The 19,814-nt window shown below is 38.7% G+C and overlaps 1 protein-coding gene across 2 annotated transcripts in view; it reads right to left on the reverse strand.

Annotated features, from left to right (window-relative positions):
- The window catches only part of LOC120299110 (leucine zipper protein 2-like), a 179,038-nt gene extending 160,740 nt beyond the window's left edge, over window positions 1-18,298 (reverse strand). The window contains exon 1 of one of the 2 annotated variants that reach the window (XM_039323559.1): window positions 18,242-18,298. In XM_039323559.1, coding sequence (XP_039179493.1) covers window positions 18,242-18,283 — 42 coding nt within the window. In that variant the 5' untranslated portion in view covers window positions 18,284-18,298. The remainder of the gene's footprint in view (window positions 1-18,241) is intronic. The other variant, XM_039323558.1, reaches the window with a different exon arrangement.
- Window positions 18,299-19,814: the final 1,516 nt, after the last annotated feature.

The raw sequence follows: 19,814 nt of genomic DNA on the forward strand, positions 1-19,814 counted from the left end.
AAGATACAGGATGATCTTGACAGACTTGAACATTGGGCACTATCTAACAAAATGAAATTCAATGGTGAAGAAAGTAAGTTCTACATTTAGGCAAAAAACCAAATGCACAGGTATAGTATAGGTGATACCTTGCTCAATAATAACTGTGGGAGGGATCTTGGAGTCCTAGTGGAAAATCACTTAAATATGAGCCAGCAATGTGCTGCAGCTGCCAAAAAAAGCCAACACAGTGCTAGGCTCCATTAACAGAGGGATAGAATCAAGTTTACATAAAGCTAGAATAAGAATGGAGAAAATAGAGGTTTTGACCTATTAGATGGGATATTATACTATTAAAAAGATGGGTAAGAACTAGATAACTGTTAGAAATAAAAGTATTATTATAATTAGAAGAATCAGATTTGTAGCTAGAATATTATACTTTGTTATGAGATGAGAAATATGAAAATTCTAAAAGGGTTTGAATAAGGGAAGCTTTTGGTTACCCAAACATAATTTATTATGAGAAAATTATAAGCAATAGAGATATTTTGAACATTGATGGGAAATTAAAATTTTAAAAAGCGGGAAAAACAGGATATTGATTGAACAAATGGATTTTAAGTGCAAATGAAATGAGATGTGTTCTGGCTAGAAAAGATATTATAAACTGACACTATCAATATTATATATAATAACAGAAAAATGTGATGAAGATGTCTATATTTAATTGTATATGTATTAACAGTAACAAGAATTGTATTTGCCTAGTGTGGAAAAATGCATACCATCAGAAGAAGAGAGGATCAAGGAAGCACTGGATGGTGTAGTATTGGAACTAGATTGAGAAAGTTAATATGTACCACTGAATTACCAATGGACCCAGTATTTATTAAATACTCATGATTGTAAAATTAGAACATTAATGAAATATTTATAAAAAAAAACCGGTAGTAACTGTGAGAGGTATCTCCAAGTCCTAGTGGACAGTCACTTAAATATGAGCCAGCAATGTGTTGTAGCTGCCACAAAAGTCAACACAGTGCTAGGCTGCATTAACAGAGGGATAGAATCAAGATCATGTGAAGTGTTAATATCACTTTACAATGCCTTGGTAAGGCCACACTTGGAATACTGTATTCAGTTTTGGTCACCATGATGTAAAAAAGATGTTGAAACTCTAGAAAGAGTACAGAGACGAGCAACAAAGATTATTAGGGGACTGGAGGCTAAAACATATAAGGAACCGTTACTGGAATTGGGTATGTCTAGTTTAATGAAGAGAAGGACGAAGGGGTGACATGATAGCAGTGTTCCAATACCTCGGGGGTTGCCACAGAGAAGAGGGAGTCAAGCTATTCTCCAAAGAGCCTGAAGGCAGGACAAGAAGCAACGGATGCAAACTAATCAAAGAAAGAAGCAACCTAGAACTAAGGAAAAAATTCATGACAGTTAGAACAATTAATCAGTGGAACAACTTGCCTCCAGAAGTGGTGAATGTTCCAACACTGGAAGTTGTTAAGAGACTAGAAAACCATTGTCTGAAATGGTATAGAGTTTCCTGCCTGAGCAGGAGCTTGGACTAGATGACCTCCAAGGTCCCTTTCAACATTATTATTATTATTATTATTGTTGTTGTTGTTGTTGTTGTTGTTATTGTTTTTGATGATGATGTTGTTTTTGATGATGATGTTGATGTTGATGTTGTTAATTTTATTAGAATACCTATGGAGTTGGTCAACAACTACAGGAAATTATAAATTGATTCTAAGTTTTATAGACAGAGGTCACAGGAAATTAATATCTATGGTGATTTTAATAAGTAGCAACAGACAGATCAGAATGAATATACATTTCACTGTTTCATTTGTTCATCGGGGCTTTGTCCAGTATATGTATATGTATATGTATATGTATATGTATATGTATATGTATATGTATGTGTATGTGTATGAGTATGTGTATGTGTATGTGCATGTGTACGTGTATGTGTGTGTGTGTGTGTGTGCATGTGCATGTGCGTGTATATGTGTTTGTGCATGTGTATATAATTTATGTATATACTATATATATGCATATGTGTTTCTGGGTATATGTGTTCATTCTATATTTTACAACCTTGTCTTGTAGGATTAAATGTTAAAGAGAAAATGCTAAAGTAAATTAAGATAAAATGAGGCCCAAGGGGTGTTGATAATTATGAGAGTAAAAGCATAGAAGACTCGATTTCAGCAATGACATGATTTTTTTGTTTTGTTTTTTAAATAGTTGATTATATATTCATTTCAGTCTTCAGGTCCCTTCATTCTAGTAATTTAGTTTTGCAGCACTGACATAAATTCAACAAAGATAGCTGGAATTCTCCTGCAAAAATTCACCATGAATAATAATTTTAAACATCAGCCTACATTCCTTGACTCAGGTTAACTGCCTATCAGTGTCAGAGCCAAACAGAGCCAATTAAGATAATAGTTCTAATGTTCTTCTGTGTTTTCATGTGAAGAATTATGTAAGTTTATGAATTAAACAAAACTACAACTCCAAAAGCCAAATTATCTAATAGTACCCTGTGATTTAGGAGAATATTGATGTGAGCAGAGAGAGAGAGAGAACAGTAAAAGAAAGTCAAGGCATTTAAGACCATGGCATGAGATCAAAATTAAACTGATTTTGTGCCATGGTCATAATGGGGCAATTTGGCAGTGTGGTTATGCCCTAAGTCAAGCTTCCATGAACCTATCAATCAAGTCTATAGTTACAAATATACTGGGACATGGAATAGTAAAATATGCTGAAAATAAAAATATTTATAATAGAAAGAAAGTAGAAGCAAACAAAAAAGTCCAAATAACTTGCTCATGACCACAACATCTCATTTTAAATATCTTAAAATTGCAGACTAGGGTTGGAGCAATGCTCTTCCTTTCTTCAGATATTGTCAAGCGCAAAGGATCAGGATCATGCATAAAGTTGCAGCATAGAAGATTTATGCAAACCTTTACATAAGAGTCTAGTCAACTAACAATCAGCACTAAACTGGTGCTAGGTAAGGGTCAATGGAATTCAATGGGACTTGGATCCCTTATGCAAGGTAATGCAAGGACTCTAAATTGAGGATGTATTTAACTCCACCACCATCCCAACTCTGCCTGCTCTTCTCCTACAGATACTTAGACAAAATAATTTGTAACTTTATGGTTTTATTGGTGACCCATTGGATAGTAGAGTTCATAGTTGGAGATAGCATTATTATATTTTGATACTGTACAGACACACAGAGATGGAGACATACATACTAAATTATGTAGTCTATTATTATTATCAACAGAGAAACATCAATAGTAGGATACTATATTAGTAGGATACTATATTAAGCAGCATTAGCTTTGGGATGCTGTTTTTTTGTTTTTTGTTTTGTTTTTTTGCTACATGGCTCATTTCAGTCCTTGTCCCTACAAGACACTGTGCCACCAGTGTAGTCCTAGATCTCGATCCTTAGATATAGCCCTGGTTGATCACTAAATCCATAATCATATACCACCATTCCCTACTTTACCGTCACTGTTTTACTGAGGTAAAACAAAGGCCTCCATTTCCTGTATTCTATAGAATAATAAATGAAGAAAAATCTTACTGTCTACTAACCCTTATGGGATAGGTGAAAACAAAAATGCCAAAGCAGAACTTTTTTTTCCTTTGACATAATAATACAGCTATGATGTCCCACTATTATCCATGTGTACTGTATTTGTAAAATTTAAATGCTGATCACATTAAGATTTGCTGGTATTCAAATTAGCATGAATGTTATTGAAAACAGCTTTTAAGAACAATCTAACTTCTAGATGAAATGGCTTTGTTTATACTTTCAGCCTCAGAGTACTGTGGCATAAAAACTGATTCTCTGTAGAATTTTCTTTTCTACTTTTAAAAATACCTTTTGAACAGCAAAGAATTTTAGCTATTAGATTTCACAAAGTAAAGACTATTGCTTTAGCTGGAATAAGCCCTACTTTCCCTGTTGAGTCCTTGGCAGAAGCAGACACGACAAGCAGTTGTAGTTCTCAGTTTTCTTTATTCTGTGTTCAGCTCACAAGTAGATGGCTTCAGCAGCTCCCAAAACCTCTCAGCTTCTTATATAGACATTTCCCGGGTCAATGCGATACTTTTCCCGCGCCAGCACCCGCGCATGCGCACGGCGCTGGCGACAGCCTGTCTGGTCCCGGGCAGCTTTGCACCTGCCCAGGACCGCCTGCAAACGCCCCGAGCCGTTTGCAAGGCTTGGGACATAACACCCCTTTCCCCCGGGCTAAAACTACTACCAACATATAATCATTATTTTATGCAGTGTTCTGCTTCTCAGTGCTTCTGCCGTTACCTGGCTTTTGTTTAGCCAGCAATGTTATGTAATCCTCTAAGTATTTAGGAGACTTCCTTGCTCTCTGTGACCTTCTCAGCTCTGGGTTTCTGACAGGTGTTCCCTGACTGAGGGGTGACAAGAGCCTGTTCCCCTTATCATGCCTTGGCGCCTTCCAAGGACTTTGCCCCAATGCCTGGCCTGCTTGCTCGCCCACCGGGCTCGTCAGGCCAGGGCTTCTGTCACTTTGTGACCTGGTTGACCTGCCTAGCTGTAGGCCCTTAGGCCCCTTGAAGTGATAGCCACTGCTGGGCGTCTCTATAGAACCTCCTAGGTCCGTCCAAGACCTGTCAGGAGGCTGTCCAATCCCTAAGCCCCATTCTGTGTCCGGGCTCATGTGGGTCTCTGTACCTTCCCAAAACTCAGTTACTCCCTGATTTGGGCTAGAGGTGTTGCGGTCGGGACTTGGTTCCTCGACCACCTCCCTGTAAGTTTGACCCCCTGTAGGATTAGGGGTAAGGTCAGGCCAACTCTGGGGATTGTGTGCCAGCTCTCTTGTGGGGAATGATTTGTTGGGATGCTCCCGGGTATCCTCCGTGACTGGAGTGTTGTGTGATGTGTGTGGAAAGTGAGTATGCCCCCGGGGTGACTCCCTGGCTGGAGTAGGCGTGAGTGCCTGTTGTGTGGGTAAGCTCCATGAATTCCTTTTCGGAGCACTTGCGGAAGCTTGAAACGGGCCGTCAGTGGCTCCATCAGTGGAGATGGGCAGCAACTCGTGCCCTTCCCTTTGCTCCAAAGGGTCCCCCTCCCCCCTGGAAAAGACCCAGGAGTCTCATCTGAAAGGTCCCGCCTAGGGCGAAGTTGGTCGATGTGTCCAGGGCTACTTCATAGGAGAGAGGACCTGTGACCTTGGAAATAGAAGCGGGGACCCATGTATGACCAGGCCCATAATTGCGAGCCCAAACCGGGGCACCCACAAGTAGTTGTCTAGGTGCCCTAGGATGTGAGGTAGATGAAGGCAGTCTGTCCGGATGCAACCGGTCAAGTTTAGTAGTAAGTTGACGCCCCCAACGAAGTTCAGCTGGGCTTCTCCCTGTAGAAGTGGATGGTGTGGTGCGATAAGAAAGGAGAAAGTCAGCCAACCTGTGATGCCAGTCCCCGTAGGTGAGTCTTTTCAATGCGTCCTTTGTGATGCGCACCATACGTTCAGCCATACCGTTGGTGGATGGGTGGAAGGGTGCAGACGTGGCATGACGAATCATGTTAGCCTGTAAGAAAGCTTGGAATTCGGAGGAAGTGAATTGAGGGCCGTTGTCAGACACAATGACATCTGGCAGCCCGTGTGCAGCAAAAATCCCCCTCAGTACCTGAATAGTCTTTGCAGTGGTGGTGGATGAGACAGGCACAACCTCAAGCCATTTTGAATGGCTGTCAACAAGGACCAAGAAGAACTGGCCCTGAAAGGGCCCAGCGTAGTCAATGTGCACCCTAGACCATGGGGACTGTGTTTCCTCCCATCTATGCACAGGAGCTTGGGGCATCTCTGGGCGAGATCGTTGGCACAGGTGGCATGCATGCACCTTAGCCTCAATATCTTTATCTAAACCAGGCCACCACAAGTGGCTGCGCGCAAGAGCCTTCATACGAACAATGTCAGGATGACCCTCGTGGAGGGATTCTAAGACCCTAGTCCTCATTGAGGTGGGAATGACAACTCTGTTTCCCCAAAGCAGACAACCCTGAGAAAGGGACAGCTCGTTCCTTTTGGACCAGAAACTCTGAAACTCAGGACTAGGGCAGTGCTCAGGCCAACCAGACAAAACCCAGGAACGGACACGTGAAAGTGTGTGATCTGTACCTGTTTCAGCGGCAACATCCCTGGCACTAAGAGGGAGCTCGGGCAAGGCTTGGATTGATAGAATGTTGACAGCTGGCGCAGGGTCAGCTTCTACTACTGGCAGAGGCAACCTACTGAGGCCATCAGCATGGCCCATTTCTTTCCCAGGCTTGTGGAGTAATGAAAAATCATATGCAGACAAAAAAATAGACCACCTAAGCATTCTAGGGGAAATGATGTGGGGAGTCTGCTTACGTGTGGTAAACAGTCCCAGCAGAGGCTTATGGTCAGTGAAGACCGTGAAATGCCTGCCATATAGAAAATCATGGAATTTTTTAATTCCAGCAACAACAGCCAGAGCCTCCCTGTCTATCTGAGCGTAGTTGCGCTCAGCAGAAGACAATGTTCTGAAGTAATATGCAACAGGAACCTGAGTTCCATCAGACCTGAGGTGGCTCAGGACAGCTCCTACCCCGTAAGGGGACGCATCACAAGCGATGCACACAGGAAGGGACTCGTTGAAATGTGCAAGTACACTGTTAGAAGTGAGCAAGGCCTTGACTTTGTTAAAACAAGCCTCATGTGTTTGTGACCACTGCCACACTGCTTGCTTGTCTAGTAGCCTGTGAAGAGGCTCAGCTACACTGGCTTTATGTGGAAGGAAGGAATTGTAGAAATTCAGGAGGCCCAGGAAGGCCTGAAGTTCGGCCTTAGACTTTGGCCTAGGTGCTTCTAAAATAGCAGTTAGTTTGGATTCAGCAGGGTGAATCCCAGCAGCATCAATTTTGAACCCCAGAAATTCAGTAGAAGGCACCCCAATCTTGCATTTGTCTTTTTTGAGCTTGAGGCCTGATTTCCTGAATCTTAACAGAACAGCCCTTAGCCTTTCAGCTAGAATGTGTGTGGAGTCTCCTGCAATCAAGACATCATCAAAGTAGGGGCAAACCCCTGGTATACCCCGTAGTGTGTTTTCCATTACGCTTTGGAAAATCCCAGGAGCGACATTCACTCCAAACTGTAGCCTTTTTACCTTGAAGGCCCCTCTGTGGGTCACAATAGTCTGAGCTATAGCAGCATCATCATCAACAGGCAGCTGTTGATATGCTTGAGCTAGGTCAAGCTTTGCAAAAACACGCCCCCCCCCTTGAGGGAGGCCAGGATATGACTGACCACAGGAACAGGATAGGCATGTTGCTGCAATGCCTTATTAAGAGTGCATTTGTAATCAGCACAAATGTGAATGTCCCCATTTGCCTTTAGAGGCGTGACAATGGGGGTCTCCCAAGGACTGGAATCAACAGGTTCTAGAATTCTCTGTTGGATCAGTTTGTCTAACTCAGTGTCAATTTTACTCTTTAAAGCAAAAGGGACCCTTCTTGCTTTAATTCTAATGGGAGTGACAGTGGGGTCTAGCTTTAAGGACACAGGGGGTCCTTTGAATGTGCCCAGCTGGGGGCTGAAAACATCTGCAAATTCTTTGCAGACTTCCTGTAGGTCGAGTGTTTGTAAACTGTTGAGTCCTGTGACGTGTATCCCCAGGGCCTCAAACCAATCGAGTCCTATGAGACTCGTTCGTTCACCCCCTACTACTAATAAGTCTAGTGGACCTTCAAAACTCTTGTATTGCACGTTAAGGGTGGCCTCCCCCTTAACACACACTCTTGAATTTTGAAAATCTGTTAACACAATGTCAGAAGGCCTTAACTTGGCCTGAGTTCCACTACCGGAACAAATCTTCCTAAATGTATGCAAGGAGATGATTGAAAGGGCAGACCCTGTGTCTAGTTCCATAGTTAATGGAACCCCTTGTAGCTTCACCTTGAGTGACAGCTTTTTCTTAATGGGCTTGTGTGTGCCTGTCCTGAGGATGGTTCTTCGCGAAGCGCAAAACCCTACCCTATTCTGGTACCTTTCAGGCACAGTTCTTCCTGAGGTTGTACCTTTCGTCGGCCCAGACACACAGCTGCAATGTGTCCTTGTTTGCCGCATGCCCGGCAGGTAGCGGAGCGGAACTTGCAGTCGGTTCTCCTGTGGCGACCTCCACAGCCGATGCACTTGAGTGGAGCTGAAGAGCTTCCCTTCTGATTTCCTTCCTTCGTGGGGTGGAGACGGTCGACTTCCTCGTCCAGATCCTCCTCGGAGTTTCCTTGGACGTCTTCCTGGTGCACGGATGCAACTTCTGGACTGTTTCTGATCGGCCGCATGTTTTTGACGGCGCCGCCTGCTGCTTCTTCTGCGGTGACCTCTCTTAAGGCCTCTTGGAAGGACAGTTCTTCTTTGGCGAAAAGCCTCTGTTGTAGATCTCGATGCCTTAACCCGCACACGAATCGGTCCCTCAGTCGTTCTTCGAGGTCCTTGAACTCGCAGTGCTTGGCGGCCTTCCTCAATGCGGCGATGTATTCTTTGGCCGACTCTCCGGATCGTTGATCCCTCTGCTCGAAGGTGTGGCGCCATGCGATGACGGACATCTTAGGCTGGAAGTGCTCCTTCAGTAGCTTCTTTAGATCTGCGTAGCTAACAGACTCTACTGGAACAGGTGCTGCAAGGTTTTCTGCGATTTCGAAGGCGTCTTGACCGCAAACACAAAGCAGGGTGGCAGCCTTCAAGCTCTCTTCTCTCACTTGGTTTGCCTTGAAGTAGTTCTCCACCCTGGCTACGTAGGACTCCCACCGCTCTGGATGTGAGATGTCAAACTCCGAAAGCCTTCCAACCTTTGCCATCTTCAGGAGACGGGTCTGTCAGCCAGCCTACCCCCGAATGCGCACTGGATTGGCGAGTAGCTGCCGAGTCAACGCCGTTCCACCGCTCAGGACTCACTTGGGTAAGCTTACACTTCTTCCTTTCCAGGTGATGTAAGGCAAGCCCACCTTCGTCGCCAGTGTTAAGTCCTTGGCGGAAGCAGACACGAGAAGCAGTTGTAGTTCTCAGTTTTCTTTATTCTGTGTTCAGCTCACAAGTAGATGGCTTCAGCAGCTCCCAAAACCTCCCAGCTTCTTATATAGACATTTCCCGGGTCAATGCGATACTTTTCCCGCGCCAGCACCCGCGCATGCGCACGCCGCTGGCGACAGCCTGTCTGGTCCCGGGCAGTTTTGCACCTGCCCGGGACCGCCTGCAAACATCCCGAGCCATTTGCAAGGCTCGGGACATAACATTCCCTAAGCATAATGTTCAGTTCGACATCTTTAAGGTAGAATGCAAACTGGCTCATTTTTTGGGAATTAGTATGTGAATTTAACTCCTTAGCATGTTTCCTTGGCTTTCTCCAGTTCTTTAAGTAATAGTCACTTTGCTGCAGAACCAATCTGAATCCTAATACAAATACATTGTTTGCTTCTCTGCCAAAATAATTTTTGTTTTGTTCTTTTTACAGAAAGAAATATGAAACTGAGTCTTCCCAAAGCATTTAAAAAACATCTGACTGAATCCAGGTTTGATAGTGTCCCAAGGAATGGATGAACTATAGGATTCAAATAGACAGATATAATAAAACTCAGGGCTGCAAACACTGAGCATCGTCTCAATGCAAGATAGACATGGGCCAATGCTTTGAGAACTGTTACTTGTATTGTCTCAGTCCATTAAGTGTTGCTGTTGGGACCACTTGGGATTAGAGTGTCTCTAAGGCCTTGATTATAGTCTTGCCCATAACTTTTCCAAACTGTAAATCTTAATATTTAAGGAGGACAATTTAACATGTTTATACATTCTGTGCTGACATTTTTTCTCAGCAATAAAATGCTAGGCAGTGTGCCATAAGCAAACCCCAGAGAAATTGCAATAAATTCAGAGAAGAAAAGACTCTTCAAATATCATAGGAGATGAGGAAAAGAGAGCAAAATATTATTATTTGCTGGTTGAAAATAAAGGGCTTAGATCAAGAGTATCAAACTTGCAACATCACATGTTGCGACGTATCACAACTTTTTGCCATGACGCATCCAGCCCAGGAGCCGGCAGTTTGACACCCCTGGCTTAGATATAATGGGGAATATATGGGAATTACAGGAAAGCTGTCTTTTTCTGTTTTATCTGCTAAAACAGATCTAACAGTAATTTTCATATACAAAGCAGAACATTGGCCAATTTCCAAAATTTCATTGCATTCTGGAATTTTATACCTCCAAACATCCTGTGTTTTTGTGACAGTTCAATTGCTGGGATGGTTTACTAATAATAGGGCATTTTAGGTCAAATAAGCTCATTTACTTTTGTAAAACTATTTTAAGATACTCATGTCACCTGCAGTGAGGTAATTAAAGCTCACAGAATGTCACTATGCTTCTCCAATCACTAGAACACACTTCATATTTTCAAATCAGTCCCAAATAATAGCTATGACCTATTCTATAATCTCTTACACAAAATTTCCTGTGCAAATTGAACATCTTAGCGATGAAAAGTTTGGGATTTACACAGATTAAAATAGTCATTTTGTTTCAGATCACTTTTTGGGCAAAAATATAACTCATTGCTTGGGTAAAATCTAGAAACAGTGGTGCCTTTTTTCATATATTCTTTATCAGTAACACGTTTCACTCTGTTCTGCTTGACTTATGTCGCTATTCCACCAGTCAGCCTTTCTTTTGAGGAAAGAAAAAAAAATCCATTCACATTTTATCAGTTCTCTCACTGTGCTGTAAGTGTGACATATGAAATCCTCTCCAATATTTCAAATAAGTCTTCGAACAGTGATTCACATTATATAATCTGCCTTTGAAGCACTTTTACAATTTCTTTAAAATATCTGCACTTTAAAATAGCTGTCTGTTGAAAGGTTTTCAAGAATCTTACTGAAAAGGAGAGTACTTCCCTTTCCTTTTTCTAATTAAATACAGAGTAATTCACTACACCCACATCTTCTCTTTCCTCACTTGTTCAGTTATTTCTTCTCTACTCACTTGTTCACTTCTTCAGGTACCTCAAAAATAAGTTTTATTTACACAGTGTGTGCACAAGGTTATATGTACCAATCTGGCTATTCCAAAGGTGTATAAAATAAATGAAGAAACATTCATCAAATATTCTGCCTAATGGAAATACATGGAATATCAAGAGTGTGATGTGGAAGTTTTGGCTCTTCATCTTTTCAGTTTGCAAAATAATGATCATGGTGGTGAGCCAATAGAAACTCAAAACTGGAGTGGGAGGGAAGGAGAAAGAAGACCCCAAATGAAATATCTAGTTTCTAATTGCTGACTCTATAAGGAGTTTTATAAAGTTCAAAATTCTTCTCCATCTCAGAGTTAGAAAATATAAATTTTTGGTATATTATCTATCTTGTCTTCCTAGCTTCAATCAATCTTCTGAGAGTTATCCATTTCTTTTTGAGTAGCTTCTACCCACTCCCCCCAAAAAGTCTAAGGTATGCACTCATGTAAATAAATATTTCACTGTTACATTTTGATCCCTTCATTAAAAGGGGGGAGCTGTGAACTGAGAAAAATGCATCAGGAACTGAATTAACTGAAAGGGAGCTTTATTCTTCTCCTTAAGTAATCTTCTACCCTACTCCTATCCTATCCTATCCTATCCTATCCTATCCTGTCCTGTCCTGTCCTGTCCTGTCCTGTCCTCTCCTATCCTATCCTATCCTATCCTACTCCTATTCCTACTCCTACTTGTATTCTACTACACTACTTCAATATTACTCAGCATGAATAAACAATAATAGTAGTATTCAGTATATTTTTTTTACACATTGGGTGCACTGACATAAATCCTGTTTCTTTAAACCTTAAAATACAAGGATAATTTTATATTTTCTTCCATAGAAAAAGATTGGGTCATTAAAATCAGTCATGATCAATAATTAGCCAAGTTTCATTACATGGGTTAATAAATTATGGGAATCCTATATTTTTAGCCCATCTTTGCTAATAAGATATTTTCTGTTCATTAATTCTCTTTGATTATTCTAATCTCCTGCTCCCTTACACCTGAGCTGCATATTAAAGGCAACAAACTACTGTTATATTCCAAGTATACTTGAAGGGATAACAGAAAACAAGCAGCAGCCCTTGCCAATTTGGAATCTCGCCCAACATTTTTACATGGACCAAAGTGTGACCATCATTGATCTGGCATTCAGCACTGATTCAGACAATGTGCTCTGGCCAAAGAGCAAATTAATTTACCCAGGGAGAGAATGTGCAGATTTATAGCTCCCCTTTGCAGTTACATGTTTGGCCTCAGAAGCTTGCTGCCCCCTGAAAATTGGCAGAATTAATTTCAGAATTACTTAGCATCACAGGAATAGGGAAATATTAAATGTTGCCACTTTGGCTTATCAAAAGTCTAAGAAATTCAGTGAAAACTAAATGGTCCATCTCTACCACCTGATCTATTATTGCAGGTTTGGAAATAGTCATTCATTTACTCATCGGTAACACTGAGGTAAAGAGATAGAAAACTCTGCAGATGAGAAGAATGCTATTTTTTTATCTCTTTTTCTTTTTTCTGACTAAGGAAGACATTTTTTTGAGCTACTGTTTTTTTTTTTTTTTGGTGCTGTCATCTTTTACATTGGTTTGTACTCTTCTGCTTTTTCATCCTGACAGAATGCATTAATCCTTAGTGCAAAACTAATACCATTACAACAATTTTCATTTTTACAATATATTTCTCAAAAATCATTATTCCAAGAAATTTCAGGAGGTAGAAAGAACTACAGCTCTGGATGAATATAGAAAACAGAGAAAATTCAGATTTAGTTGCTATATTGAGACAAGATTGCTCTTAGGAAATAGTTATGGATGAATTTTTGGACATTAAGAGAAAATAGAGCTAAGATATATATTATGTTGGGAAATCTTCAGTCGCATGATAGGTATATATCTATAGGTTAAGATTTAATTTACATCCTACCATTCCTCTGACAGCTCAATGTAATATAGATAGCAGTCCTTTCATTTTTTTATAATTATTAGTTTTTGCTGAAACAAAAGAATAGATTGAGCTGAGATAGTTCCACTCCCAGCAGCTTAATTGCTACAAAACACAGCTCACCCATTCAAAAATTGCACCAGTCAATTATGTATTTTATTTTGCTCAGATGATTCCGTCATTCTCAGCAATTTAAAGCTGGCCCATTTTCTCCCCCCTGGGGATGCTCATTCTGCAATCTGTGGCATTTTACTAAAGTACAATGACCTTCCTATTTTACAAAATCTTCTAGCTAAGTGTTTTGATCTTGTAGCAAGGTGTTTTTATTGTTTCACTCGGGTTTTTTTTGAGGGGGGTCACTCTTTGATTCTGCTGATTATTAAACAATTAATATTTAATATGTCTAGAGTGTATTGAAATGTCCAGGCACATGTCATTTTGAAATGGCTAATCTTTCATGTTGGCATTCTATCCCTTTTTTGAATGCATAGCTTCAACTTAAAAAAACAACACCTAAGAAGTGAAGTCACAGACAAACCCATCCTTTCTCCTAGCAAGATTATCAAAGAAAAAAAAAGACTTAGATGGCTTAAAAGAGATCAGACCAATGAGATATTTCACCTATTTCTTCTGCACATCATGTTTCTGTGCTTAAATGAATCCGTAACTGGACCATCTAATCTACTTTCTGTTTTCCTTGCCAGGATAACAGTTACCACCATGGGGCCAATCTTTTCACATATTTATTCAGTGGCTGAGATATTAAAACTTCAGTATGAAGTGTTGGAGGATATCCAGCAGATAATTATTTGTAGTCTACATTCAGCACATACACACAAACACAAAATCACAGTGGATTCTCCAGAGCAAGGCAGAGAGTGTCACTTAGCAATAAAAAGGGATAGCAGTTTAACACTGAAAATTTTTTTAGCTAAGATAAATCTGACACTAAGTATGGGTAAGCTACTTATCCATCAGTTCATTCCCGCTAAAGCATCAAATTGTGGCACTTATAAATGGTTATTTATTAGCCAACTTTTTCATGGCTGACTGACAATATTTTCTTAAAAATAAAATAAAGCAAAGTAAAATCAAATAAAGTAATTGGCTATTTTATCCCTGTTACAATACCTGTGCCTGGTGGATATATGGGAAAAAAAACAGAGAAGAGGAGAGATTGCAATGGAATGGTCTGATTAGACAACCACCTTAGCTATCTAGCTCTATTGCCAGAAGCCAGACATTTCCATCTTATTATCCTTATTATTAGTATTGTTTAGATAAATAAACTAAACTAAAATTTAACCAATGAACTAAATTTCAAATGTTTGTTAATTCTAATCACTACATGGTTTAAGTCATTTCATTTCTTCAGTTTGTTTTCACTGTTTGAGAAACCACTAGATGTCATTTCTTCTAGAGGATGGGATAAGAATCTGCAATGAATGAGAGTCTACATTACAGTGTACTCGTCTATGTGTATGACAAGAGGAAAAAAATGCTGAATGCATGGGCAAATGTTTATTTGTATCTCCATTCAATCCTGAATTGATCAATCCTTGTCTAAGGGTATCTGCTGTTGTAACTTATAAATTTGAATCACTCAGATCTTTAGAGACAAAAAAGTAGCTATCTCGTGTGCTTATTCCCTCTCCAATTACATACATACATACATACATACATACATACATACATACATACATACATACATAAAATATATGATCAATCATATATAGAGCTTCTTAATATCTCCTTTGGGGTTTTGGTAGCGATAAAATATTTTTTTATAGAAAAAGCATAATCAAAATGCATCTAAGAAACACAGATATTTACAATAGGAAAAACCCATGTATTGCATTTTTGCCTAGCTGGGTTTGCCATAAAAGCTTAACTGTTTAATTTCATTTAAAGAACAATATTCATCAAAATTTATTAGACACTGCTAGGCATTTAGCTGAAGCCTTTCAGGCAGTCCCAAAGCAGCCTTTAGCTTCCATTTCATATTTTCTTTTTCTTTTTTTTAAACACATCTTTTAAAGCATTTTATGTGGAAAAAGAACATAGATTTTGTATAACTCCCTAAGTAATATTTTCATGCAATTCTCTTGCCAAAGAGGTTGGTGAGAGAGCATTTGGAAAATGAAATTGTCTTAGAGGAGCTGGTGGGTGACAAATGGTTCATCCAAGTTACTTCATAATATAAAGTGGCAGAGAAAATCAGAGCTTTCTATGCTACCTTGGATCAAATATTTCAAACAGCTGGAGGCATTATACCCTCAAAATGTGCTGAAACAATTTGAGTCATTTTAAGAAAATCTCAAATGAGTTTATTTCTTAAGTCACACATTTAAGTGAAAAGTAAATGCAATATAGCAACAACAAGGGTTTTTCCTGAAAATTAATCCCTTTGTTCCCTTTCTTGATGTGGAGAAAATCAATGGATTTTTCTTTTTTTCTGTCCCTGTAACTCTTTTTTTTTCTTTTTTTCTGTCCCTGTAACTCTTTTTGAGATTCCTTTGCTAAAACCTAAGAAGGTTTTAAACCAAAAATTGTATTTATCATTCTGACTAATAATAACAAGTATTAATACTTTATTATATTTATTCATTATCATTAATTTTGTAGCCATTTTCAGTTTCCAAAACATTTTAGTATCTGGATGATTATATGGTGCCAGCCATAACTTTTTATGAACTATTGCATGAAATGGAAAATGTGTTTTACTTGGAATCCAAAGGAAAATCTTTTATTTTAGTTGTTCTGCCAAATTGTTTTAGCTGGGCTGCAGATCAGCAGGACCATATCCCCAAACATTGTGATTGTTTCAGGGTTGGGCCAAACAAAATCCAGAGGGCGTTATGGCCAAGCAGGCCAAAACAAATGAACTTCATCCATCTCTTATATTTCTCTCCACGGTTTTTGTGTATCAGCCTACTGTCGATATTTCCTCTTTCTTTCCCTGTTTCACTTCCAAGATGTTTAGCTTCAAGCACAGCATATTTAGCTTCTCCAGCTTCTCTTTCCCTCAATATTCTTTCCTTAGTTATCAATGCCCTTGGCTTCAAGTGTGGTACAATTAGCAACTTCTTAACCTATTTCTTGATCTTCTTAGCACCTTCTTTTCTCCACCAACCCTTAGCCATAACTGATGTTCTTGACTTCAAACATGACATATTCAACCAGCCTATCAATCATTCCTCCTGTTCTTCCCATTGCCGTCCTTTCTTTCCTTCTTCTTAATCTTATCACTAAAGTTCTTATATTTATAATGATTTTCCTCACCCAAAACACTTCTGTTTGGAACACAATTTCAGACCAAATCTGACAATACATATGTTCTTTGCTTCAGAAGTGAAACATTGAAAACTAGCTGCTCCATAGTTTGTATGCAGAATATTTTGTACACCTGCGTTACAAATTTTTTTGTGTGTGTACCTGGTATCCCATAATATAGAAAATAATAATTCCAAAATCTCAAAATGGGCGTGAAATGCAGTTCGTTTGTATTTTAATATTTGTTTTGTTTTCCAAAGCTCAGTTTTTTCACTTCATTGAATGCTGCAATGCAGACTCTGAAAATGAAGCCCTTTCAGGGGAAATTATTAAATATCCTTTATTAAGAGGAATTAAAATTTTCTACCAACCAGAAATGAAAACTGACACTACATTATCAGTAACTCAAATACTGAATTATTGGATAGTTGGTCAGCTGAAATGTATACATCGACTGACAAATGTTTCGCTGATCTTCATGTCCATAAATGACCACAACAGGATGCGAATATTGATTTTGCAGCTACAAATAAATTTTAGTGAGCAGCCAAACTCACAAATATTGAATCTGCAAATAATGAGAAATAACTATATCAAAAAAAATCACATTAAAAGGTAAAGTGTCTTTCAAGTCAAATTTGAACCATGAGAACTATGTAATTGTTTTAGTAATAACATGGAAGTGATTTGTCATTATTTGCAGTCTGGCCTATAGTCAAGATCCACTTTGCATAGCCTGCTTATATTCAGCTACCATAACTAACTATATAAATGCATAACACATAACAAACTTATGAGAAAGAATCAAAAAAACTCCCAGGAGTGTCTTTGCCAAGATTATGGTGTGGCAAATCAGGTATCCACATACTCCATATGTACCCACAAATTAGTAAACAGAGTTACTTTGAGTTTAAATATTCAGGACAAATTATGGTTCTAATTACAATTTTATAAGGGTTGAACCCTCAGTTCTTTTTCTTGCAATATGTCATTTTAAACATATAATACAACAACAGGAAATATATTGGGAATATGCTGGGCATCTAATAATTCCTTTTCTTTTTCCTATAAAAACAATTCCTGGATACCACAAATTTGTTTCCTAACAAAAGTGTAGCGATTATTCAACCTTTTTTGGGAAGATTGATAATAATAATAATAATAATAATAATAATAATAATAATAATAATAACGATGATGATGATGATGATGATGATGATGCTTCCATCCTGCGACAATATCTGTAATACCATCAAACATCCACATCTGCCTATCCCAGGTCCTGGGTAAGGACTCGATAGGTAGACAAAATGCCAAATCCAGTCTGAACATCTGGCTGACTGTGCGATGATCGATAATAATAATAATAATAATAATAAAAAATTAAACTTCTCTGGGACTTCAGAATTTAAACAGACAAGCACCTGCAACATAACACCCCAGACTTAATGATTGTCGATAAGAAAGACAAAAAAGTCTGGATAGTGGACTTGGCAGTGCCTGGAGACAGCAGAATAGATGAGAAAGAACTAGAGAAGATAACAAAATACAAAGACCTACAAATAGAAATAGAAAGACTGTGGCAAAAGCAAGCAAGGGTAGTACCAATAGTGATAGGCTCCTTGGGTGAAATCCCAAAACAACTGGAGCACCACTTGAACACCATTGGCATTGACAAATTCGCTATTAGTCAATTGGCAAAGGCAGCCTTACTAGGAACTGCTTCCATCCTGCGACGATATCTATAATACCATCAAACATCCACATGTGCCTATCCCAGGTACTGGGTAAGGACTCGATAGGTAGACAAAATGCCAAATCCAGTCTGAACATCTGGCTGACTGTGTGATGATCCATAATAATAATAATAATAATAATAATAATAATAATAATAATAATAATCATCTCACCTCATTTTGGAGATCTCTGATCATTTTGCTTTTTCTCTCCATTTCAGTCTTCAGAAAATTAATCTGGAAATGTAAATTTGAAGAATTTATTGAAAATCTTGCTCTATATAGGATAATAAGGAAATAAAATAGTATCTGTCTACAGCTATATTACTTCAGCTGTCAGCTAGGTTTCTTCCATTGCTCATTTGTACCTAGGCCAGCTCCAGTCCTTTATTCATCTCAGAATGTTTTTGCAAAGCCTTTTTGGATTTTCAGAACCACTGATTCATTGATAGCAAGATCCATCCACTCCTTGTATACTTCTTGGGCTTTTGTATTCTCTTTACTCCAGATCTATTCATCTAGAGTAGAAGATTATTGTGGTGGATATGTTGTAAAGGAAGACTTTGTTAGACATCTCACCAGGCCATACTGTATTTTATTTTTCTTTCTGTTCAGATTAAAACAGAACCATTTTCCTCCTGTCCCCACCAAAAAGTGGAAAAAAGAAGTCAAATGTTGAACCAGCCTCCATATCCCTACAAGGCTACATGCAAAGCTGATGTAGGATATAATTCTCAGTTTATTATAAAATAGTCTTCTAAATAATAATTTTATTAATCCTGTGTTAATATATAAATAAACTAAAAATGTAGAACACACAGGATAGGTAAAATATAAAAAAATTGCTTTCTCAAGGACTTCATGAGTTGAATGTCTAACTAATTATTCATAATGGAAGGTTCTCTAGGATCTGTGATTTTTGTTTGTAATTCCAGAAAGGATATTTTTTCCTGTGAAGATGGAAAAAGTCAGTCTCTAAAAATACCCTTGATTTTTTTTTTTTTTTTGCACAGGATCTATAGAAGTAGTTTATAACTAAATAGATTTCTTTCACAAACATTTACCTTGCTAGAAATATATTATTGGACTGCCAACCTACTTAATTCCAGGAATAACATTCCTGTTTATAGACTGCTTAAATTTATAATAAAAAAAATCTCTTGATGTTCTCAGCTGACTTCCAATAATTCTGAACAGCTTAACAAAGTAAAGGGTAAAGTAAATTAATTTCACACATTTTTCACAAATGACTTCAAAAGCTCTTAGCAGGCTTTATTGGATTTCTTCCACTAATTTTCTCTCCTTCTACCTTTATTATTCTTTTTTCCTCACTTTTTTCTTCCCCCTTTTTTTCTTAAAAGAAGCACAGACAATGTTTTAATGAAGGCCTCAAAATTATTTATGATGGCTCACTTACTTTATAGGTAGATTACTAATTCTCCAAAGCAATCCTGATAAAGTGTAGTAGAAAGATCAAAGCTTCAATAGATAGATCTTCAGAGCCAGGCTGCAAAGAGATAACAGCAGACAAACTCTCTGCTTACTTTCTAATAAATGTCCAGAGTTTTGCAGCCCAGATCAATGAACCTATGCTTTTATTTTCCAGCAGCTAGAGTTTCCCTATATTAGCATATTTAAAAGTATATTTGTGTTTCTAAATAATAAGAGTCTGTGTGAATGAGCTTATGTGATATGAAGGCCTACCCATCCATCCATACCATCTTGGAGGATTCTGCAGGGACCTGTG

This window comes from Crotalus tigris, unplaced genomic scaffold, assembly GCF_016545835.1.
Source record: "Crotalus tigris isolate CLP2741 ecotype Arizona unplaced genomic scaffold, ASM1654583v1 scf7180000024278.498577, whole genome shotgun sequence".
In the NCBI taxonomy this organism is placed as follows: Eukaryota; Metazoa; Chordata; class Lepidosauria; order Squamata; family Viperidae; genus Crotalus; species Crotalus tigris.